Below are 23,658 nucleotides of genomic sequence, written 5' to 3' on the forward strand. Positions count from 1 at the left end.
GCGCGGGAGCACCGCGGAGTCCCGCGCGCGGCAGGGGGCGGGGCTAGGGGCGGGGCCTGAGGGATCCCGCGCGAAGCGGAGCCGGAGGGGCGGGGCTAGGGGCGGGGCCTGAGGGATCCCGCGCGAAGCGGAGCCGGAGGGGCGGGGCGAGGGGCGGGGCCCGAACGCGGAAGCGGCGGGAGCGGCTGTGGCACGTGGGACCGCGCCGGGGTCAGCCGAACCGAACCGAGCCGAACCGAGCCGAGCCGAGCCGAGGGGCTGAGGATCCTGTCCCTGACTCGGTCCCGGCCCTGTCCCCCGGCACGGTCCCTGTGCCGGTCCCCGGCGGGAGGCGCCCGGCCCGGCTCCGCTCAGGCCCTCCTTCCCTCCCCGCCGGCCATGCAGCGGCCCGGGCTGTTCGGGCGGCTCAGGGCGGCGGTGGTCGGGATGGTGCACGTGGGAGCGCTGCCAGGTAAGCGGCGGGCGGGCGGCACGGCCGGCGGGACCCGCACCAGGACCAGGAGCGGGTCTGGGTCGCCGGCATCAGCCCGTAGCCCGGCTGCGGTCCCCCTGGAAGGCTTCACTTCCCTTCTCTGCAACCAGGGGCCCCTCATGAAGCGCCGGAAGTTTGGGCCCTCCCCGTTTTAGAGGTAAAAATGGCGGGAAACAGTTCCATGTAGGAGCCCGGGCTGAGAAAACAAGGGTTTGGGTTTGGTGAGCTCTTGGTTCGAGAAGCAAGGGTTAGAGAGTTGCACCGATGGGCGTTGGAATAGGATGGAAGTTGGATGGAGCTCTCTCATGCCATCAGAGGCACTGGGAAGGATCTGTTCCAGCCTGGCCTCCTCGTCCACCTTTCCAGGGGCTCAGCACAGTCCCCGTTTCAGACTCCCACTGCCTGACCTTAGGAGTCCAAATATCAGAAGAGACTTTGGTCTTAAAGGAAATCCATTCAACTTCAACGAAATCTGTATGTGTGTATTTCTGCCATGAGGATCAGATACAATCAGCCTTGCAGATTAAGGATAGCTTTAACTGGGTTTAAACTCCCTGTCGTTTAGCACAGGTGTTCTGTGCTGACCAAGAGGTCAGTCTTGCCCATAGGTTGTATTGTCTGGCGCATCACTAATGCAGGGTAAATTATAACTACATGAGTAGCAAGCTAAGAGCAGACCTGGTGCAACAGTGGATTATAGCAGACATTCCTCGTTTTGTGAACTAGATTTAGGAGCTGAATGGTTACAGCAGCTCTGCCAAGTTCAGATAAGGAAAGAGATGTCACTAAGGCATGTCACAAGGAGTTCGGGCAGCCTTTGAGCAAGTTTGCCCTGTATGTCCCTGTTTCAGTATGCAAACCCCATGGATGTCCTGGCCAAAGCTGTTACTGTCCATGGGTTTGGTTTGTGCCCTGGGGTAAGCAGCATTATTCTTGCAGGGACACCAAGAAGTTCTCTTCCATTGACCCAGATCATTGATCAAGCTTGTCGAGAGGCAGAAGCTTACAAGGATGCTGGAGTTGTAAGTTTTGCTTTCCTTCTTCCCATGATGGCCATTACACAAAACCACTTCTGCAAAGCCAGAATTTTAAATTGAGCCTGTAATTCATCAAAAGCGTCTTGAAGCTCATCAATTAGGGAGATGCTTAAATACATGCCTTTTATTTCAACATGGGAAGTAAGCCTTCTAGATTACAAAAAAACCCTTAGGATCATCTGCACCCAAAACTATTGAAAAGGGTTAGATTCAAATTGTACAAATCAGGGTGTTTGAGTTAGACAAATCAAGTCAATTTAAGGAGTTAAAAAAACCCCCATGGCCTGAAACATGGGCTGTTGCTGGCGTTCAAGGTCTCTGGCTGTAGAACGCTTCATCAATCCAGTCTGACAAGCAACTGTATTTTTAGCTGTGTACAAGCCTCTGGTTTCCTGAGGTCGTGGAAGAATGCCATGTGCCCAGCTGATACACTTGCATGCATGCCTTGGGAACCTGGAGGGTGCAGGATCACCCCACAGCTGTGTTTGTAACAAAACAGCACAGATAATTCAAGATCTGAAAAAAAAAAAAAAAAGGCTCAGGACTTTTTCTGGCCTCTCTAAGCCTCTCTCCAGGCCGCTGGCAGCAAACATGCCTGCTTTGCACGTCCAGAAGAGCAGGCCCAAAAGGCCACTTTCAGCCAGAGGCAAGAAAAGACTGCTGTCAGAATTGCTGTTGGACCTAAAGGGGTGTAGTAATCTTCATAAGTCAGTAGATTTTAACAGGGTGTATGTCCTTTTGAAAGGTCAGATATGTTTTAAACATTTCATTACACCTTGTCTTGGGGTGTTGATGTGCTTTTTCTTTGACCTGCCCCCAGCATTATGGACATTTTCTGGTGGTGTACTGATGTCCAAGGTTTGAAAATGTCTTCAGTGAACAAGCTGTCACTGCTCTGAGCTGCTGTTTTCAGAAATACTTTATGAACAAGCTGGTTTAAACATTTTTAATCTATAAATTAGAATGATACATTACAGACAGAACAAAATTGAATAAGAGAGTTTAGTTTAAAGAATAGAAGACCAAGGTCAAAATGCAAGACAGATCAGACTAGGTAGGTTATGGGCAGAGCACTGGTAAGGCTAAATTAGGAAAGAATGCTGAGAACAGGATCATTGCAAGGATAAACAGCACTGGGGTAAAATGACGATAACCTGGTGGGCTGATCTGGTGGGATCTGTGATCCAGATGAACATGTGTGAGATGCCCACCTAGTTAGAAAAACTGACTGCAAGTTGGACAGAACAAGGAAGTTCTCTTCCTTTTCATTCCTCCTGAAAGAACAGGTGTGCAATAACTCTGTATTCTGCACTGTGCCTTTATATTTTGTCGTTACAGTATCACCATGAAGTATAATGTGATTTGATCTGTATCAGAAGGGTGGCAAACGCTAATCTCTGCCTTCCTGTGCCAGAGGAAGTGCTTGCACAAGTAATCTATAACTCATAAAGTCATTGCTCCACAATTGCAGTGCTTGTTTGCCCATTTCCTTGCATCATAGTTACACATTGAAACCTTCAACAGCAGGAGGAAGACACCAAATATTCCTGAAGGTGAAGGAAGGTATGGAAGCAGTTAGTTCCACTGCTGGCATGCACAAAGCTGGAGCAGCTTTGAGATAAACTTTAAAATCAGTACTAACACTAAGTTTTAATTTGGCTTTTATACTTTGTCCTTTCAACAGTTGTACTGGATTCTGCAGTTCCAGCTTTAACTGGTTTACCTTTTCTGCAAGTGCATTGCAGTCTCTGAACTTGAATATGTCTTTAAATCTACCTGTCAGGTAGACACATGAGGTGAATGCAGTCATTTCTCTACACTTTTGGACAAATTCAGGGCTTACAGTTACAATTACCCCATTTTCCTATAGAAGTCACAGTAACATCAATATACTTCCACACCAGTCTTCATTCTAAAGGTCTCTACAGTGTTAGAGAACAGAGCAGTGTTTGAGCAAGATAATAAATCCTTTATTAAGGAGATAAGTCTCAGAGAGAATCAGGAGAGCCTCCATAAATATCCATAGGGTTCCTTAACACTTTCTGCAATTCAATTCTTTAGTTTTTTGTGCTGCTTTAGAAGAAATGCAATTTTCATGATAGATTCTTCAGGAGCTTTCCCAGCTTTTACACTGAGATCACCACTGCCAGACTAATCTGGAATGGGAATATATTTGGGTTTCTTGTTCAGTATTCCAAAGGAACTGTCAAGCTGTCAGTTTTTCTTGTGGAAGAAGAGCTAGAAAAAGGGGGTTTTTTCCCATGGTTGTTTGTACTGACAGTGTTCCCAAATGCTGCCCACAGTAGCCCTTAAGAAAATACGTAACCATTTGCTGCTATTTAGATGTTTACGTATTGTCTCAAATTGTTCAAATTGGTGTTAACATTTAAAAATAGAGTATCTGGTCTTGCTCACTCCATCTGTGTTGCACTTGGAAGTAAATCCTGGTATATTCAGAGTAAGGTGACTTGTCTGGCACATTCACAGCTTCACATAATAAATATGAAAGATTTGTGATATTAGAGCACAGTAATGAAAACAAGTGAGTGCTCAGTTAGGAAGCCATCTGTGCTCAAAATGTATATGCTTTGTTACTTGTGTGTTGCTAAACAATGAAATTCCCTAGACAAGATTTTATAAGCAGCAGGCTATGAGGCATTATAATCCCTCCAATTTGTACCTGCTTTTCTTTAAGAAAGAGGCAAAATATCTATATATTCAGGTTAACTTTTATTCATTCCATTCAGCCTGGCTGACATTTGTTTTGTAGCTAGAAAATAGAGCACAAGTTCCCACTTGACTGTTAGTTACTGTTCCTAGCTATAGCTACTGGAGTAGCTGACATTAAAAACAGTTACTAGTATTTGCTTTACATTGATGTTTTTATAAAATAAAAGAGTGTTAAGCCTATTGCTCTTATAACTACAGTGATAACTGGAATTCACAACTCTTAGAATTTAATAACAGTGGAGACAGAATGAAGTAGTATTTCTGCATAGAAACATGTAGGTAGCTTTCACTTGGATTACAGAGGTTAACATTTCAAATCTCAGCTGTATTACAGGAAAATAAAATAGCAGACAGACTGCCCACAACCACCTCCTATGGCATGTTCAGGAGAACATGAGATAGCAGCTTACTTCTGTTAAGGCAGCGATCTCCTGCTCTGGAGGTGAGTTTTTAAAGAAATTGCTAAGAGCTGTGGTTACAAACAGCAATTAAATATTCTGCAAAGGCACCTGTTTTCCTTTATAAGGGGCACATGAAGGGTGTGGGGGTAATTGCTGTCATTGTCTTAGTCCCCACCTGAGCCTATATAATAATAGGGATGGTGCAAACCCTGCTCCTTTTCTGGAGAAAGGAGTAGGGGTGATGAGCTTGCAGAGGTTTGTACTGGGCTGCACGTGTTTGCGGGTAAAGCCTCTCTCTGGGGAGAAACTCTAGGGTTAAAATTGCCCTGGGAAAAGGTTGTTAGGTATACGCTGAGTTAAAACTTGTGCAATTGTTACATCAGTTGTGGTTATAGTGTTGTTAGTGTTTTGAGGCTTTTCTGCTGTAATGTGTGTGCAGCTGAAGTGTTTTAAGAGGTTATTTCTGTAAGCGGAACACAGCTAAGGCAATTATTTTTCATATAGTTAGAGAGCTATTTAAATGACCTGTTTTTCAGTAGCTGACTGTGATACAAAGGGCACTTCACATGTGAAGCACTTCAGAAGTCATTCAAAGTAAAAAGGAAATATATTGTTTGAAAATTACTTATAATAAGGCTATTGCATATAAGCAACACTTGAATTATCTTAATATTCAACAGAAAAGGAACACAGAAGGTACTTGCAAGAGTTTTATCTCACACTATCTACATCAATCCTGCTTTGGAGGATATAATGCAGAAGCTGTTTCCATAGGCTTCTAAACCATAAGCTTAAGTTCCAAGAACTTTAATTTAGCATAACTGTTTTCTTTCCCCCATTTTAATTAGCTGTCTGATAGCACTGAAGTTTGTTTCATATACATATCAATTCAGTAAACACAAATCTGTGGTGTTATTTTTTTATATAAAATATGAAAGAAAGCTTTGACTTAATGCATCTGTAATTCAGCTTTCTGTATTGCAGAACATATGTTGTTCTCTTTTTAATTAAACAAAGCATAATATGCAAAAGAACAGTCGGATGGTACCAAAAGAATAACACATTATTAAAGTTTTACCAAAAATATTCACTGTAACTGTGGACCTTGAGGCCATAGGAAGAGGCAGTTGCTGAAAAGTGAATACAGTAAATTTAAAGCAGGAGAGAGAACTGTTGCAATCCTCCCATACGCCTGAATTTTGAGTTAGAATTCAATGAGACTTTTTATGTGTAGCACTATGGCTAGGGGTTTTTATAATTTATTAAATGAATTAATTCATTAATGTAGTTAATGGAATAACTTGCTTCATGTAAATCCAGAACTGTCAAAGTTGTAGCAAGTTGTGAAAAGCTCAGTTTCACTGTGGAATTTCTGTGGAATTCTGCCAGCCCATTCTCTTGCTTTTTTTGGCTGCTAGCATGGCTCTTTAGGAGCTGAGAATTTTGAAGTCCAATTCCCAGTTGCCTTTCTTCCTGTTGGGATTGATTCTTGACTGCCTGGAAGCCTGGGGATTCAGTTTTGCAGATCCTGGGTCCTGGCCCTTATGATGAGCTTGGAGTTCCCCTGACACTCAGGTTTTGCTGAAGTCTGCCAAGTAGAGCATTTTTGAGCCAAAGGCTTCCAGGCTTTTTGGCCTGAAGGAATTATGGAATTTTGATGGCTCATTGCATTTTTTGGAATTTGTTGAAGTATTGTAGTTCTACATTAGTCCTTTTGCTACATGCAACTACTGACTAATTTTGCATTCTGGCTTAGACTGACTTAATATGTGTAGAGAGAACAAGAGGCTACAGGGTTTCTCTTTCTGTTGGTACCACAAAGGATTCAGTGGCTGTGCCTCAGATGCCAAGACCATTTGGTCAGTTGAGGTTTGTTGGAACAGTCCTAACCTCATTTCAGAAAAAATAACTAAACGTTGTGATTTTTTTTTTGTGGTTTTCTTAGGACAGGGTGTCACCTTTGTCATGTGGCCACCTCCCGTCACAGGTACAGAAGTGTGGATGTTACATACTGAATTAGACACACAAACTAAAGCACAGGTGTTTTGGTTGGTTGCCATACCTGGTGTTCCTTTGCCTAATTCAGGTTTTCCTGGGCTGGAATTATGTAATTAAATATGTTGGTGAATGACACCACACAATGCAAAGGTCTGATGTGGAGTGTCATCGTATCAGGCCACCTTTTCCATCAACAGGTTGTGTCCCTTTGCATTTTAGGTAGCATGTGTTTTGTGTATTTAAATACTCAGCTGGGAGGAATTTGGGAAAGGCAGCTGTGCCCTGGTGCATTCAGTGTTTGCAGGTTGTGTGCTTGGACTGACCATGTTGCTCCACTGCATTATTTCCTTCTCACTTTTCCCCACTCTCTGTGTTGGGTGTTCATTTATGATGCTTGTGCTTTAGCCTGTAATTCAGCCATTAAATGATGACACTATTTTATATAGTATCTTTTCTTTTACTGCCAGAAGGGCTTCCACACTTCAACAAAGATTAGAGAAGTGTTACATATAAAAGATTTTTTTAAAGGAAACTTTTTTGTTTCCTCTTCCTGATTCTCTATTATTATTAACCAAGCTTCAGTGTTTAATCTCTAATTGTATTTTTCCCAAAAAAAATGTTCCTTCTATTCTTGTTCAGTTACAATATCTGTGAAAGGTAAAGCTCTCATTTTAAAGGATTAAGATGTTTGATAAAACTCCAGAGAGAGCAGAATTTGTTTGGTATATATACAGTTAGTTTGTCTATTAAACTTTTCGTATTTTTAGAATTAGGCTGGTGAGAAATACCTTTTTATCTTCTCTCTGCTAATGCAAAATGCCAGGCATGGAATATGTTTCAAGGCTCTACTTTTACTCTTGTTATTAATCCTTGACAAAAATATGTATTATCTGCAGTTGTTGCAAACGTTTTGGTATAGCCTATGCAATGATTGGAAAAGTGGGATCAGGTAATGTACAAATTGTATCAGCAGAGTATTTTATCATCACTCCATTCTTTGCTAAGAGTATGTCCATGTGGATGGAGAGGTGTAATAGACAATAAATAGCAATATCTTCCTTCCTGTAGTTCTGAATACAGAATGGGAGAAATATCAATAGTTCATATTATGGCATTTGGCACAATAATAGTCAAACAAAAAATTCCTTTATTTATCCAAAGTAACACTTATTTTCTGACATTAATTGAATTGAAAATTGCCCTGATTATCTCAGAGTCCTCTGTTATCCAAACATACTCAATATCCTGTATTCCCCTTGGATAATTGAAGTTTGACTTTACACTATTTTTAATGAGGTGTAAGATTTAACTCATTTGCCTATAGTTCACATTTTAGGATGGATCAAAGAAACCCAAATTGATGAATGTATAATTAAAATCACATTTATTCCTCTTCATGATTTTACTGCAAATACCACGCTGTTGATGAAAGCACTTTATAAGTGGTTGTGTGCACCAAATGCATCAACACAACTTGCTGTAGATAATCCTTCCTTTGAAGGAAAACCTTCACGCTTGTGTGTCTTAATACACAATATAGAATGTTAAAGTAGCCGTGTTTGCAGGGTGCAGTGATGTTTTTGCACAATTCTTTCCCCAGGATGGTTTGATGGTGGAGAACATGCACGACGTGCCCTACACAGTGTGCCCGGGCCCGGAGGTGACCGCAACCATGGCTGTACTCAGTGCTGCCCTGAGACAGAGCTGTCCCCGTGTCCCCCTGGGTGTCCAGGTGCTCTGTGCTGCCAACCAGCAGGCCATAGCCATTGCTCTGGCTGCAGGTAAAGCAGAGGATTCATCAGTTAGTCCTGCTCTTGCTGTGGCATTCGCTATCCACAAACTGCGCCCTGTGCAGTGATACCATGATACCTTGTGCATAGATACCATGGAAAGCTCACTGTACCCTGGAAAAGGAGCAATTAGATGCTGAGAAAAATGCCTGCTTGATTAGAATGGATGGTCCTTGTGCACTGCTTCAGTTGGAGGCTGCTAAAAATCCCAGTGCTGCCACCGCAGCTTTCTAGGTGAAACCTGTCTAAATTAGTTTAAATCTGCTCACGTCTAAAAGCTGCCTTTGTTGTGACTCTTATTTACTTCAGTTATATTATATGTGAGGATCAATTTAACCCATGGTGGTGAAGGATCCTGGTTCAGCATCTATTTTATGATGCATATATCCTATTATATTCAGCATATATTATGTGGTATCTATTTATATGATGTTGCTGTTATCCATTAAAACGAAGTTTTCATTGTCTTTTTTTAATGAATGAGTAGAATGAAGCATTTTATATAATGATAAAAATTGAGTGTACAGGTAGCCAAAGTACTTGAAATTAAACTGCATTTGGGGGAATTAAATATAAATTAATCTAGCTTTATTGCATGAAACCTAGAATTGCTAGGCTTCCTGCTCCTACTGTTTGCTGAAGCAATTGTAGTTTTTCATATGTAACCCTCCATGATGTAAAAATGAAGGCTGGCTTAATATAGAAAGCCTGTACTTCCCAAATTTGTAAATTGAGGGTTAATGCTTGTTTTTGCCCAAATTGACTGTCATTATGGTAAGGCAGCACATTTTTGCATGTACAAATTTTATAGAACCAGGTGGAAAGTGCTGGTGTTAACTGGAAGCCATACTTCAGGTACAATCATGTAGGTTAACCTATCTGCAGTGGCAGTTTTAATTATGCTGAATATGTTCTAAAAGCTTTAAATTCTTAATAGATGTGTTTTCAACTGAGATTTGTTTTGTGAGCTTTAAAATCAGATGTTGCCATTTTTAAAGTATCTAGCCACTTGACAAATTGAGAAAACCTAATTTTTATTGCTGCAGCAGAACCTATATGAAAACCTCAAAAATGGTAACAGAATCCAGCTTTAGTTTTTGGAAGTTGCTGCATGTGGGCCACTTGAGGTACATAGGTATTTGAAAAAATAGCACATACCCTATTTTTAAAAGCAATCCTTTGAGGAGCAAAAATCATCACTAAATAAGGGATATAGTCTGGGAACAATGTATTTCTCTTCTTTGCAATTATTAATGAAGGGGAGAATTCCTGGAGGGCTTGGGTTTTGCTCAGCTCTACTACTGTTCTGCACTATTTCCTCTGTAACTGTGGAACACCAACCAGGAAGAGCTTGTGTTTAATGCATTTCATTGCACTTCTCTGAAAACGATTGTCTCAAGTTCACTGAACAGGGAAGCCAAAAAAAAAAATCACTTTAAGCAAAACCCTAGTAAAGTGGATACTACTTTGTAGGTAGCAAATCTTTAAATAGTTTTTTTTCTGTAGCAACTTAGTAGTGACTTTAATGTCAATACAATTTTGACAGGTGGCTATTAACAAAGAAAATCCTGCCTGCTCTCACTACAAAAATAACTTGCTGAAGGTGTTTCAGCTAAAAACCATATGTAGCATCTTGTGCCTACTATACAGTCATTTCATTTTCCCTGTGGAAATCCCTGTTTTTGGTAGGTATAACTGTTCTTAAGAGAACCACACAGAGAATTTATAACTGGTCTCTAGGAGAAGGCGTTGGTTTTATTTTGTAAAGGGTGATGGGAAATCCACATCTCTGCAGTGTGAATGGGGGCTGAACTAGCTTGAGCAGGGACTGTAGGGTCTTGTGCCTGAGTGAGCCTGGGTCACTCATCATGAATCAGGGCTCCATTTTTACATTTTTGTTACCTCATAAATTTAGAAAACAATGGTTCAGTTGGAAGGGACTTTAAACAGCCATCTAGTCCGACTGCCATCTTTACCTGGAGCTGCCCTTTTTCCTTTAAGAATCAAGTTACTGAAACTCCAGTTCTGAATCAGTCTTCATCAGTAATGATGACACAGTTGATAGCTAATAAATGAGGCTTCATGTCAGGAGATATCCCAGATCTCTCCGTGTCTTTTGTAAACACAGCTTTGCTGTCTGAGCCCATTCCCTTCCTTCCTACGCCAGCAGAGTGGGAATTCACTTGCTATCATCCACAAGACTCTTTAGGGTAAGACACTATTAGGCAGAGTTGTGTGCTGTGGTTTTTGCTGTCCTTTTTAAGTGCCACCATGTTAATGCAGTGGTGAGGGGAGGCAGCTCAGCTGAGAACTGCAGCAGGGAGCACCCGCAGGTGCTGTGGATCCTGCTGGAGACCCTGCTCCTGTGCCTGCGGCCCATGCTGAGCACGGGAGGAGCTGCTGCAAGACAGTGTCCTGAGAAGTGTTTTTGCAGCACAGACTGTGCCTCCAGTGCCTACAGCAGACAAAATCAATGCTCCTCTAAGTGTTCTGTTTATTAGTTTTCATTGGATATTCCCTATTCCTGTTCTCCAGTGAAACTACAAAATGTGTTGTTCCCGTGTAAGTCAGAATTGGGACTGCCTATTAACTATTCAACGGCTATTACTTTTCAACTTGCCAAATGTGAAAGTAAGCAGTAGTATCATTCTCACAATTTTATGAGCATAAAAATGAATTCATTAGCAGAATCTGATTATGGCTTCATAAAACAGAAGGGTAATGATATGGTGCCTGCACCTATTACACTTGGTTAAAAATTGTATTTTCATGGCCTCCAAAAACCCAGTTGGAGAGTGCAGCCTTGTTAAACTAAGTACAATCCCATGTTTAGCAGAAAGTCTTGTATTACTGCACTAAGGAAACACAAACCAAGCATCAACAATGTGTAAGCAGTGACTTCAATAAATGAAATTACTCATTGAATAGGCCCTGTCCTTAGTTTTACCTTGATTGCTGTGAAAGTGTCTCGTGTCTCTAGGCTCATCCATAGTCTTATGATTAGAGAAATAATTATTCTTATATAACTCTGAATTGTTCTGTAAGCTTGGGTGATGTTATTAGAAGCTATAGCTTTTGTTCCTAGATGTAGAAATCTCAGTTTAGCTATTTGCACTGTGTTTCTCACCCAGTGTCTACAAGCACCTGCAGTGGTACTTGTGGCCTTTGGATCCTGAGAATACTCCATGCTTTGCACCCACTAATCTCAAGGCACAGGACAGCTTGCATTTGATTTGGCATCCATCTGTGATGTTTCTTGTTAGCTGGAGTCTGTGTTGCTAAGCAATGCAGGCTCTTCTCTGTCAGGCGTAAGCTTCTGTTTCTGCAACTTCAGGGCTTTTGGAATGAAACTGAAATTTTAAAATAAACAGACACCTTGTCATTTGGTAAATAAATTTTCAAGATCATCTATGTTTATAGTTGGAATGTGCTAAGGTAATGCCTCTGTTGCCTAATCAGTTCTCTGGCGGGTAGGATTGCATTCTTGATGACTGCTTCCACATGCATTGCTTTCCTTTGCATGATGTCAGCTCTAATTAAATGTGCATCTGACTCCAAAGCTGGAGCAGTAGCAGAGCTTCAGAAGGGCTTGGAAGACACCTCCAAAGCAAACTGGAAGAACAGCAAAACTGCACAAGATGAGTGCAGAGCTTTTATACAGATGTGTAAAAGAGGCAGGTTTTAGGTGACAGGTTCAAGGCTGTGAAAGGAAGGAGAGAAGTGAGGAGTGCAGTAAGGGAGTCAGAATTAAATCTTGTGCCTCACAGCTGTGGGCTTATTGCTTTGTGGTCCAAGGCTCCAGTCTTACACCAGAGATATTTCAAAGCTGTGGAGGGGGCCCGGAATGTCAATGTTTAGCCCATGTAAAGTAATTAAAATTCATACTCTTCCTCTTCAGTATCCATCCCAAAAAAACTTTCCTGGTGACAAAACTTAATGAATATGGTGGAACCTCTGTTACTAAGGCATGGCAGGATTGATGGTTCGAGTAGAATGGGGAATGTTTGACCCTTCCTAAGCCTTTGGCACAGCTCTGGAAGCAATTTATTGATGTGGTGCTGTGTAGGAAACATGCCACATTCAGATGGAGTCACATGGGTTGCATATACCATGTTTCAGGCTGTGTTTTCTTGCCCAATGTCCTAAAGACAGATGACAGTGCTATTCCTCTGTGTCCATAGCTTTGGTGCTTTTGACCTGATGGCCAACTTCAGGCATCTTTACCAGGGGAATAGATGTCAGGAAAGCAGTAGTACAGTGAAAGTTTCTGGAACTTTTTGGAGAGAAAACACGTCGTTAGAGTAGTGGAGCTGTGTTTTGACCCATCCAGCAGGAGACAGGGCAGGGTGTGCAGCTGCCTGTTCTGAGCCACACAGGAGCAAACTGAGGGGCTGAGGGAGAGAAGGGGACCAGGGGCTGGGGGAAAACTGGTGGGGTCGCTGGGAGAGATGGGAGCTGAAAGCAGTGAGATGGGAAGAAGTCAGAGAGAATAGGGGCGAAAATAAAGAATGGGAAATATGCGGAAAAGTGATGTTGGTTAGCCCTAGCGCACATGAAGCAATTTGTGCTGGGATCAAATAAGAAGGGCAGTAAGGTGGATTTTCGTTTGGTTTTAGTGTTTTGTTGTTTTCCAGTCCTCAGTTTTAGCTAAAACGTTGCTTTTGTCTGTTTTCAGGTCTTGATTTTATCCGGGCTGAAGGGTTTGTGTTTTCTCACGTGGCTGATGAAGGGATTATAAATGCCTGTGCAGGTGACTTGCTACGATACAGAAAACACATTGGAGCAGACAACATTCAGATTTTTGCTGATATTAAAAAGAAACATAGGTAAATACAAGCAGAATTTTGTGTAAATATGAATGCAATCGTGATCTTATATTTTTCATTTTTTGATTTTTTTTTAATGTCATTTTTCTTCCAGGAAAGTTAATCATATGCTGAGAAGTTTATTATTTAAGCACAGACTTGCAGTGCTATAAGGGGATATGTTTAAAAATAAATGTGCAGCTGTAAGTTGCAAGTTGCTTTGTCTGTGAAGTTGGTAGTTGTTTAACCTTCAGGTCTTCAGTATGCCAGCTGTAAAAGCCTTGCATCTGGTATTGAGACTCTGTATTCATGTGTACAAGTCTATTGTGTTTAAAGAAGTTTTGTTTCCGAAAGTTAGGTATCCAAGGTTATTTTTTAGTTATGAAGGCAGTTGCCATATAAAAGCATCCAAGTGATCGTATTTTGGCATTTTAAAAAGCTCTTCTCTTTCTTCTCCTTCCTGCCAATAATACTGATTCCTGCTACTTAAATCAGTGCTGTCTATGTAAGGGTTATGTTCTATGATTATCAAACAGAAGGAACTTATGACAGATAAATCCAGTTTCTTTTCTGCTTATACTTTATCTTACCTGTCACATGGTACTTTCAGCTATTTAGATGTCACTCTTTGGGTTTGTTTTTTTCCCCCCCCAGACAAACTGCTCAAGTGCTATGTATTATACATGCTAAATAACCTAATTAAAATGTTTGTGTGTAGTATGTGAGCAATCATGAGAATAATCAAGTTTGGAAGATCTTAAATATGTAATAAGCAGGTAATAAATTTCAAAAGAGAAAGGAAACAATGCAGTGTGGTGGTCAGATGAAGCTTTTCAGGTCCTTTCAGAGCAGTTTCTTTCTGATGATTTTTTAATGTAAATATATATAAATATGTATATATATAAATGCAAATACATTGCACTAGACTTTCTGTAAATGAAATTGCATCATGTCATTTCTGTTCTTAGTCTTGACAATTGATGAATTGCTATTTGGATTATACTTCCCATTTTTCAAAGAGTTGGCCTTTGAGAAAGGCAAAAAAGTTTTCATTCCAGGCAGAAACATAAGCTCAGAAGGAATTGCTGAAGGACTTGCTGGTTGAGCTTTTTAATGTAGAAAAATGCAGCTGCCAATGAGAGCTGCTATGCTCCTGTTCTTTAAATTAGGAGAAACTGTTCTTGTGCCATCACCACTCAGCAGTGCAACATGTTTGCCATAGCTGTTGTTTTCTATTTAAATACAGAAACAACAGTGTCGGGTGTTCAAGCAGCAATGGCTGGAATTCTTTCCAAGTTTGGGACCACATAAATTAATAGCTGCTATTGTGAAAGGTTTCAGACAAAGTGTGTCACCCATATATCAAAGCCTGCTGTTGAACAGCTGGGATGCAGGTGTAATTGATGTTTGTAATTGCTGTGTAAGATGATTCCTGTGGTTCTATCAGAGGTATTAACTATACTTCCTGTTAGTTGGACTTGTGGAGGTTCTAGGCAACGGGATCTGATTTATGAATGAGGGCACATCCACAACTCCCACTTGAAGTCAGAGAGCTCTGTGTGCTCAACACTTCTGAAATACAGGTGCTTGACGTGTAAGCAGCTGTCTCAATTGACTCTTGGTGGCTCACACTTAGCACACTCGCTCTCTGGAGCCAGGAGACCCGGAGCAATAACCCATCACTTTGGGCACTCTGAAGGAAAAGTTTGTTTTTAACTCTTGCCTGGCTGCCAGTGTAAAGCTGCCCCTGGGGGTTCTGGCAGGAGGGTGGTGAGGGAGGGTGCGGGTGGCACGGTGTGTGACAGGCTGTGTGTCCCTGCAGTGCCCATGCCCTGACGGCCGATGTCAGCGTGTCCCAGACGGCGGCTGCTGCCCAGCTGTTCCTGGCCGACGGCGTGGTGCTGACCGGCACGGCCACCGGACACCCCGCAGACCCCCGGCACCTGCGAGGTGAGGCCACCACACCCAGCCTGCCTGCAGGGAGCAGGGCAGAAACTCTCACTGTGGGGTCTCATCTGATCAGATCGGAGGTATTTGAGGTGTCACCTAGCGTAATGGTGTGTCTTTTTCGGAGTGCAGCTACAGCCCTGCTGGATCCCAGTCAGCCTCTCCAGTGGAGAAACTGCTTGAGAAGAATTCAGGCACAATCAAGCTCACACAACCACACACGTTACAAGGCTAGCTCAGCAGAGAGGCAGAAGGCTCCCAGCCCCAGATTAATTCCAGCAGGCGTTTATTCCATGTGCTGAAGGTGAAATCCGGAGGCCAAAAGAGGAGGATCATGTGAATCTTCTCAGTTCGTGGATGGTACAAGGCGGGCAGGGCAGGGGGCAGGTGACCATGGGGAAGACAGCTATTGGACACCAGGCCCCATAGCTAATGGGGAAACAGGGAAAGGGGATACCATGGGGAAGTGACCATGGGGAAGTGATGGACTTGTGAAACCCAGGGAAACAGATTGCGCAGCGTTTGCAAGGAGCCATAGGGGAGAGGCCTTTGTTACACCTGGGAAAGGTATCTATCTTTGCTTTTCCAGAGCAAGGCAGTTGGAAATTCCTTTAAGGGCACAAGGGACTCCACAACCTAGATCCCAGGCTGGGCAGCAGGGAGGGAGGAATGATGAGAGGCAAGAAACTCTCACTGTGGGGTTTCATCTGATCAGGATGAACATATTTGTGGTGTTACTTAGATGGGCTGTGGTATGTTTCTGTACAATGGTTTGGCAGGGCAAAAATGATAATTATTCCAAGCTTTTTTATATATATATATTCCATTGCAGTGGTTTGAAAGCAAAACCAGTGAGACACTCCAAGTCAGAAATACAATTTAATTGAAAGAAGGTAAAATAAAATAAAATAAAATGCAATAGTACAGAAGACCCCTGACAGAGTCAGAATACAACCTGACACCCTGTTAGTTAGGGTGGTGGTAGCAATCCAGATGAGGTGGTCTTCCTGAAGCAGTGATCCCATAGAAAGGTCTGGTAGCTCTTGTCTTCTGGGAATCTAGTGGATAAGGGCTGCCTGAACTGTCCCAAACCCCAGATTATATCCAGGTGGGAATGCTTGGCTCCTCCCCCTGGGCGGAGCATCTCACAATGGGATGATATCATTCCATGAGTCATGCAGGGGGTCCTTGATGGCCCATTAACCAGAGATAGCTCCCAGAGGGAGTTAGCTATGAGGGGCAAGGCATTGATGGGGCCTTTAACAGAAGATAGCCCAGAGGGATGGGGCCTGGGAAAACACTGCCCCACCTGTTTTCAACAGCTCATGAAGATGGTAATAGAATAAATACTTTGTGAACGTCCTGCACTGAAACCCAGGACATCCATATATGGATGCAGTGTTATATTCCATAGCACTGAATGATGCTGGTGCTGAAAGAAAATACTGTTCCATTCGTAAAAAGCCCTAATATAAGAAAAAGCCACTTTATAACCCCCAAAAAACAGCTATGCTAAAACTAGCCGTATTAAACTAACTAGCTAGCCATAAATCTTTCCACTGAAGAGTTTGGTGTTCTTATCTTTCACAATGAAAATGGAATTCCTGCGAGAAAAGGGGCATTTTGATAAGGCAACGTTCCAAACATTAATACCAGGGAAAGTACTGCTTGGAAGATTTTCAGAAAGAATATGAGTTCTTTGGTAGACAGGAAGATATTAACATCAAAATAATTTTTAAATAGTGTGGACTTTTTGTCAAGGGAGATTCATTTGACCTATGAGTTCTGACCTTTGCAAAAGGGCTATGATTCTTGATATTTTTCTATTGGCATAAGTTTGGGCTGTGTTCATGAAACGGTATTGCTCCCATGCTGGAGTTAAAGTTCTATCATGGGGACATTTAATTTTCGTCACTAATTTTAATTTAGATCAATGGCTTGACTTTGAATGTCTCACTACATAAAATAGAATGTGGGTTTTTTTTAGGTTTTACTTTACCTGACACACTGTAACTTGGCATGTTTTAAGTCCCAGTGCACTGTATTGTATTCAGCTTAAGTTAGCAGATCAGTGTGAAAAACATACTTTACCTGTCAGAGATAACCTGCACCTCAACAGGTTTTATTTGTATTTTTTCTGCTGTATTTTTGTATCTTTTGAAACAACATAAAATCATTCCATGTTTCAGGGCTTTATGCGTATCACGCATGCTTAAGGGCATTTAAAATGAATGTTGAACTTGTCAAAATGGTTTTTATTTCATATATATTAAACCTTTTGCTAAAAAACAGATTACAAATAGCTATGCCTCAGTCACCAATATTAAAAAGAAAATGATGGCTTGGTATGAGCACTGAGCCTCTTGAATTAGCTGGGTCTTTTGGTACAGTAAATTAGAAATGATACATGGAACAGGTGATACTGGAAGCTATGCCTGCTTTAGAGACTGCAAAAATTTTGTTGATCTGGAGATCCATCGCTGTTTGTACTTCATGTCCCACTGTTACTTATGCAGATTAAGTAACTTTTAAAAAACTATTTACTATATCTTTGGGCAAAATCCTAAGTTAAATTGTGCTTTCATGTATGCACACGCAACCTCCATTGATTTCCTGCATCAGAGAGCAAAACCTGACCTGTAGGCCCAGAGGCTTTTTTGTCACAGGACCCCAACCAGACAGAACCATAGCTTCTGCTTTTCTTTCATGTGAACAAACTTGTCTCTGTCAGTCTCTTTCTCTTTCTGGGTCCAAAGAACAGAATGAATCAGAGTTGGCAGCTGTAATGAAGTACACATTAATTCTGTGTTTGGATTTGTGTTATGAAAGCAAGAGTGTGCAGATCATGGGTTTATTGTACTCAGATCACAGCGTTTTGGATGTTAGCAGGCCCTCTCATGAGAAAGATGTCTTAAAACAGTTAAGGGAAGAACTTAAAAATCAGTATTCCACAGTATAGAAAGATGACAAATTAGGCATATCTATGTCAGGAGGTTCTTAAAAGGGATCACATCTACAATCTACAAAGTTGGTGTTGATGTGAGTGAGATTTTGCATTTCAGGAATTTATGCAGCCCCGGCAGTGCCATGTTACGGTGATACAATTGGGCACCTTTCATCACACTGCAAAGCAGCTCTTGAAAGCAAAGCTGAGAGACAGATGAGATTTTTGTCATGTCTCTTTTTCAGCTTTGTTGTGCAGTAATATAGAAGTGGTTTTGCCTCTGTGTCTTTGTGTAGAATTGATTGATTTGTGATGGGCTGTGGGAAGTGTTTCCCTGTCAAGGCAGAGATCTGTGTTCAGTCAGGTTTTGTTTGCAGTGTGTGTTGCTGCCTTCTCTGGGCTGGCAGGCTCTGCTCCAGGGCTGCCTGGGCACTCCAGGGCTCCAGAGGTCGATGGAGTACAAGGTCTGAAAAATCAGGCTTCACGTTGTTAAAGGAGCAAGAATTAGAGCTGAGCATTTTGAATTGCAGCTCATTAATAAACCGTCTTTTCATCTAAGAGGTTATAGAAGTTCCAGCTTGCTGCCTTGTGGAACGTTCTTTGGTTGGATGTGTGAACCCATCAGGTTTTTCCTTCTAGCTGCTGAAATACTTGCTTTGCATTCAGTTCGTATTTTGAGTGACCAAAGCTTTGCATAATGACTGCTCAGTTATCTCTCTGAACAAAACAAAGTGTCTCAGCTGAGTAACCTGTGGAAAACAGGTACATAGTGAAATCCAACAGCTGGCTGTGACTGTCACCTCCTTAATTACTGTTCATAAAAGGGGCCTCAGGACTGACTCACCCTCTCATCTTTTGATGGTCAAAATAGAGGCTGCTGCCTGTGTGATACCCTCAGAGATAGAAAAAGTACTGATCGCTCACATCTCCTGTTGAAGCCCTAAATTTAATGGCAGAGAAAAAGTCCTTTGAATTAAAAACCTGAAATGTGTTAAGAGTGGAGCATTACCATAAACATAATGTTGTGTACGGTACAGTGATCACTGCAATGAGAAAGCTGTTAAAGAAGAGTAGTGGAGCAAGTTATTGGCAGAGTGGTGCTTATTTTTACACCACTCTTTGCCATTGTTTTCAAGCTAGGAGCACTTGGCCTTTATTTCACGAAACTTGTGCATACCATAGTTCAAATGCTTTCATTGTGCTTTGCAACCAAGCACGATTTCATTGGGTTTTATTAAAGACCTGTGTGCAGCTGTGCTGTCACAAGAAAGAGCACAGTGCCCTCTAGTTACAGTCCGCTGGAACAGAGAAACCTGGGTAAACTTCCCTGTCTTCTTAACTCTAACATCACAAAATTGTCTCCTTTTTCTCACTGTGTCATGGAAAAAAAAAGTCAGAAAAAGAATGCCAGGAAACCTGAGAGATTCGAAGCAGAGCTCTGTGTTTAGAGGTATTTTGACAGTGACTGAACATTGCAACACAAAAGCGCATCTCACTGCTGGTGCTGTATTTTCTTTTACAGGTTAGAAGCTGTATTAGCACAGCCAATAGACAAATCACCTTCTACTAATCAACTTTAGGCCCTGATGTGCTTGGAAAGGACTTAAAAGTAGCATCTGTAGCATACTTAATGAGGTAACACATCTCAGTGCACACTGAGCACTCCCTTTGCCATTCCTCACGTTGTCATTGCGAATAAACCTCCAGCCCAGGAGATGAGTGTGCACTCCGTGTGTCACGCAGAGATCGCAGCAGCACTTGATACCTTCCCACCTCGGAAGGCTTTGGGTTGTTCTGCAGTTTCAGATCAGCCTCAGGGTTCACTGGGTTTTTCCCCTTTGCCCAGCAGGGCTGAGCTGTTGTCTCAGACCCATATGAACATGCTCTGTTTAATTATTTGGCTCTTCGTTTTTCCTGCTGATGTGAAATAATTATGGAACAGCTCCCTGCTAATGTGCTTTACGCACTTGTAAGAACAAATATTGACTTGGAGCCTGGTTCCTCTGAGGATTCAGTCGAGTATTGTCACAAATCTGTGGTCAGATGCACCTTAATCGTGCACTGGTATTGATGTAAAGCATATAGGATATTCCTAAGAGCATATAGATAGTTAAAAAAAAAAAACAAACCAGGTTTCTTTAGAACAGGGTACCAGTAATAATGCTTTAAGTAACTAGAAATTAATTATTTTGTTGCTGTAAGCAGAATGAGAATAACAATAGCAAATATGCATAGAAATAACCAAAGTTTTAATCATATATGCATGATCCATCTGATTTGTTTTACATTTTCAGGAAGGGCTGTGTTGAATGGTTTTATTTTTGTGTTAAAATCTTTTTAAGGAGTTATTGTTCCTGGATGGAAAAATGGTAGAGCCTGTGACCTAAAAAGAGATTCAAGAGCATTTTAATTGATCCCCTTTCTTCAGTAAAGTAGAAGGTGATAAATAATTAGTCTTCCCTGAAGCATAATTAATAAGTTAGGCTTCTGATGGAACTTCATTTAAACAGTGTTTTGAAGCAGACTTTTATTTGTTGCATGTGTGCTTTCCCTAGTTACCTCGAGCTATAACTACCTTACCATCAGCTTATCGCTAATTAAGCCAATTTATATGATTTTAAAGGGCAGAAATAATGGCTCACAACATTCCTCTAAGGGGATGAAGCATCCAGTCCTATGAGTCACTCTTTGGATGGTCAGTTTGACATAAAATGATCAGAAGGATGCTTAAATAATTCTTGAACTGGGCTTTTTTTTTCCTCCTTCCAAAGCTAGTTCTGTGTTTTGAGCCTTGTTTTTGTCTGTTTCTCCTCTTGAAACCAGGTAAAAGGGCAGATGATTAAGTAACACTGTTTACAGAAAAATAAGAGGCCTTTTTATTCCATTGTCATTCCTCATACTGATTAAAGACCACTTTTCTTTCTGGCTTCTGCTTTCTGGAAAAGCTAGCTGAGCTGTCAGTGGTGCCTGTATGATCCCTGCTCTCTTTCTTACAAGCAAATATATGGAAATATTCCAGACAATAGAATGTAAAAAGTAGGATTTTTTTTCTGTTTAGAGCTAAAGGTGTTTTTTCTAGAGAATCTGTTTCATTCTGCAGAAGAAGTAATAAATGCCACAGTCACAAACTTCTCGATACCTTTATTTTTCTGTTGAAAAACTAGGCAAATCAGAATCTTTATGGTGAGAGTTTCAAACACAGAAATTAACCCTGATTTTGATTTTCTTCTCTTCAGAGGTTAAGAATGCTGTGAAGATTCCTGTGCTGGTTGGGTCTGGAGTGACTCTGGAGAATGTGAGGAATTACCTGGATGCAGATGCTCTAATAATTGGCTCATATTTCAAGAAAGAAGGATATTGGGCAAATGCTGTTGATCCTGACAGAGTCAAGAAATTCATGGAACACATAAGTAAACTGAGGGAATGAGTTTGTCAGCAAACACTGTTTGTTTGCGTGTTTGTAGAAATGCAGTGTGGTGTGTCCTATGAAATGAAAGTACAAACAGTAAATAACACCGGATAAAAATGCGTATCATCTCCATACCCAGCTGGGAAGCTTGGTGACATACTTCACAATAACCTGGTGCTCTGATGTTTGCTTCTAGGCAGCACATTGCTGTGGTGCTCAAAGCTACCATCAGTGCAAAGCCAACTCCGAAATCTTGTGAGATATTCTCTCCTATAAGTCAAAGGCTTATGGAGTTTAAGAATTTTTAGAAAATGTTCATCACAGGTGAGCTGAGTTCTGTTTTGCCTTTAAGTACAATGGGATGCCCTAAGTTTACAGCTAAAAGTGTTGTAAATTGGGCAAGTTAATTAGCCTTTCAATTTCTCCATCTGTAAAATGATGATAATAGCACCTACATCACACAGGGGCCATAAGGCATAATGAATGAAAGAATGTACAGCACTTTCATCTCTCCAAATGAAGGGCTCTTTTAAAGTTCAAGATCATTATTTTTTCATTAGAATTATGCATTTATACAATTGCTGCATTTTTGTAATACCACACAAAAATTTAAGATAATTGGGGTATTGATTTACTTACAATACTTATTAGAGAATAAATGTAAATATTTAATTGCATTTTAAGTAGATTTGGAATGTAGTCAAAATGCTTTTGCAAAAACTGGAAATTTTAATAAAGGTTTATTATTTTTCAGCAAGCACCTGCAGCTTTGTACCTCTCAAATAATAGTGATGCAAAAAACTTTCTTGGAAAACAAGATATAATTACAATAGAAGCCTTTCTACCGAAGCCATAGGTAAACAGAGATTGTTTTTATTTTTCATGTAAAATGTAGAGGAAAATATTACAGTCTCACTGTGTATTTTGTAAGAGATTCCCCTCGAATTTGATTCTTTAGCTCTAAGGAATCTTAAAAGAACGCAAGGAATACCTGTTATGTCATGGCTGCACCAAATGTGGGCACATGTTTTCATTCCTTGGCACTGGAAGCTCAGTTTGCCCTCTGGGATCTCTCTTTTTCCTTGACATCTACACATCAGGCTTCTGCTGATGCCAATGAAATTTAAATTGTGGATAGCAAAGCAAGTAGACAAACATGGGGTTTGTGGCAGCTGGCAGAGCACCCATGCTTCCTCTGAACAAGATCCATCCTCCTTTCAAAGACAAAAGGATTTTCAAGATACTAAATTTTGTCAACATAATGGTGATTCCATTCATCACAATATGAGATTGTCTTCTCAGGTTTCTTTTTTCTGGACTGGTCTGTTTCCCACATGACTCCCATCAAAAGCCATGAAATCTCTTTGGTGTGTTGACCTGCTGGAAAAAAGAGGTTCTTTAGGCCCTGTGGCAACCATGGCTTTTCTCCCTTTTTCTCCTAAATGCACTGACACAGCTTCAATACACAGAAATCCTTCCAGGTGCCTGGTTCTTGTGGCTGGCCTTACAGGAGTCAGGAGAATGATTCTAGCTGGAAACTAACCCAGCTTGTACCAGCCACACTCAGGGGGTGGGGAAGGGAGAATTGAGGTCATCTTCCTCAGTCCTTGCATCTGCAGCTCTCACTCCAGGCTGTTGGTAGAGGCAGTACAGGATTATTAAACGATGACGAAGATGCTTTTTGAATTTGTATTCCGCACAGCCACAGCATCTTTGCCAGGAAAAGCAATGATCTGGTTTAGTCTTAAAATTCTTAACCTGAGTAATGAATGTTGTCTTATGTTGTCTGTAATGTGAAAAACACCATATTAAATTAAAATAAAGGTCAATTCACTTAGATACCAGTAATATCAGTCTGCTTAAGCAATACATATGTTTGATCTTCGTGCATTTAGGACTGTTTTGTTTATGTTTCCATGCAGCATTGCAGAGAAGATTTAGTGAAGGTTGTCCCAACAGGTATGCACTTACACAATTGTTACCGGCTTTGGAAGTTATTTTCAGTAAACCTGTGTGCTTGAAAGGCTGACATGCAAGCAGTGAGCACTGGTGCTCTGGTGCCACAAGAGTAAAACTCTTTAGTCAGCTGAAAACTTCAACAGGTACACTGATAAGGATTGCTCGG

The 23,658-nt window shown here is 41.3% G+C and overlaps 2 protein-coding genes across 5 annotated transcripts in view; both read left to right on the forward strand.

The window, feature by feature from the left end:
* The first annotated feature begins 187 nt into the window (after nucleotides 1-187).
* LOC136296155 (uncharacterized protein F13E9.13, mitochondrial-like) lies at nucleotides 188-22,351 on the forward strand. 4 transcript variants are annotated; one of them, XM_066195015.1, is made up of 6 exons: nucleotides 188-451; nucleotides 1,412-1,494; nucleotides 8,239-8,419; nucleotides 13,104-13,254; nucleotides 15,056-15,183; nucleotides 21,361-21,551. In XM_066195015.1, exons 1-6 carry the CDS (start codon nucleotides 379-381, stop codon nucleotides 21,549-21,551), a joined length of 807 nt encoding a protein of 268 aa, XP_066051112.1. In that variant the 5' UTR covers nucleotides 188-378. The 4 variants fall into 4 exon arrangements, with proteins under 4 accessions (XP_066051112.1, XP_066051116.1, XP_066051113.1 ...); XM_066195019.1 differs by lacking the exons at nucleotides 188-451; nucleotides 1,412-1,494 and adding an exon at nucleotides 4,602-4,681 and having other exon boundaries at nucleotides 21,361-22,351; XM_066195016.1 differs by lacking the exons at nucleotides 188-451; nucleotides 1,412-1,494 and adding an exon at nucleotides 4,809-4,923 and having other exon boundaries at nucleotides 21,361-22,350.
* Nucleotides 22,331-23,658, forward strand: part of LOC136296156 (protein C19orf12 homolog) — a 29,921-nt gene continuing 28,593 nt past the window's right edge. The window contains exon 1 of the mRNA XM_066195021.1: nucleotides 22,331-22,389. The gene's annotated coding sequence lies outside the window, so the exon portion shown is untranslated. The remainder of the gene's footprint in view (nucleotides 22,390-23,658) is intronic.

The sequence above is a fragment of the Chamaea fasciata genome, unplaced genomic scaffold, assembly GCF_029207755.1.
Source record: "Chamaea fasciata isolate MVZ Bird 193981 ecotype frontalis unplaced genomic scaffold, bChaFas1.0.hap1 SCAF_12, whole genome shotgun sequence".
In the NCBI taxonomy this organism is placed as follows: domain Eukaryota; kingdom Metazoa; phylum Chordata; class Aves; order Passeriformes; family Sylviidae; genus Chamaea; species Chamaea fasciata.

Coding starts and splice junctions, on each gene's coding strand:
- LOC136296155 (XM_066195015.1), top strand. CDS start 379: ATGCAGCGGCCCGGGCTGTTCGGGCGGCTCAGGGCGGCGGTGGTCGGG. Junction 1,495..8,238: donor CTTACAAGGATGCTGGAGTT/GTAAGTTTTGCT, acceptor TTCTTTCCCCAG/GATGGTTTGATGGTGGAGAA. Junction 15,184..21,360: donor AGACCCCCGGCACCTGCGAG/GTGAGGCCACCA, acceptor TCTTCTCTTCAG/AGGTTAAGAATGCTGTGAAG.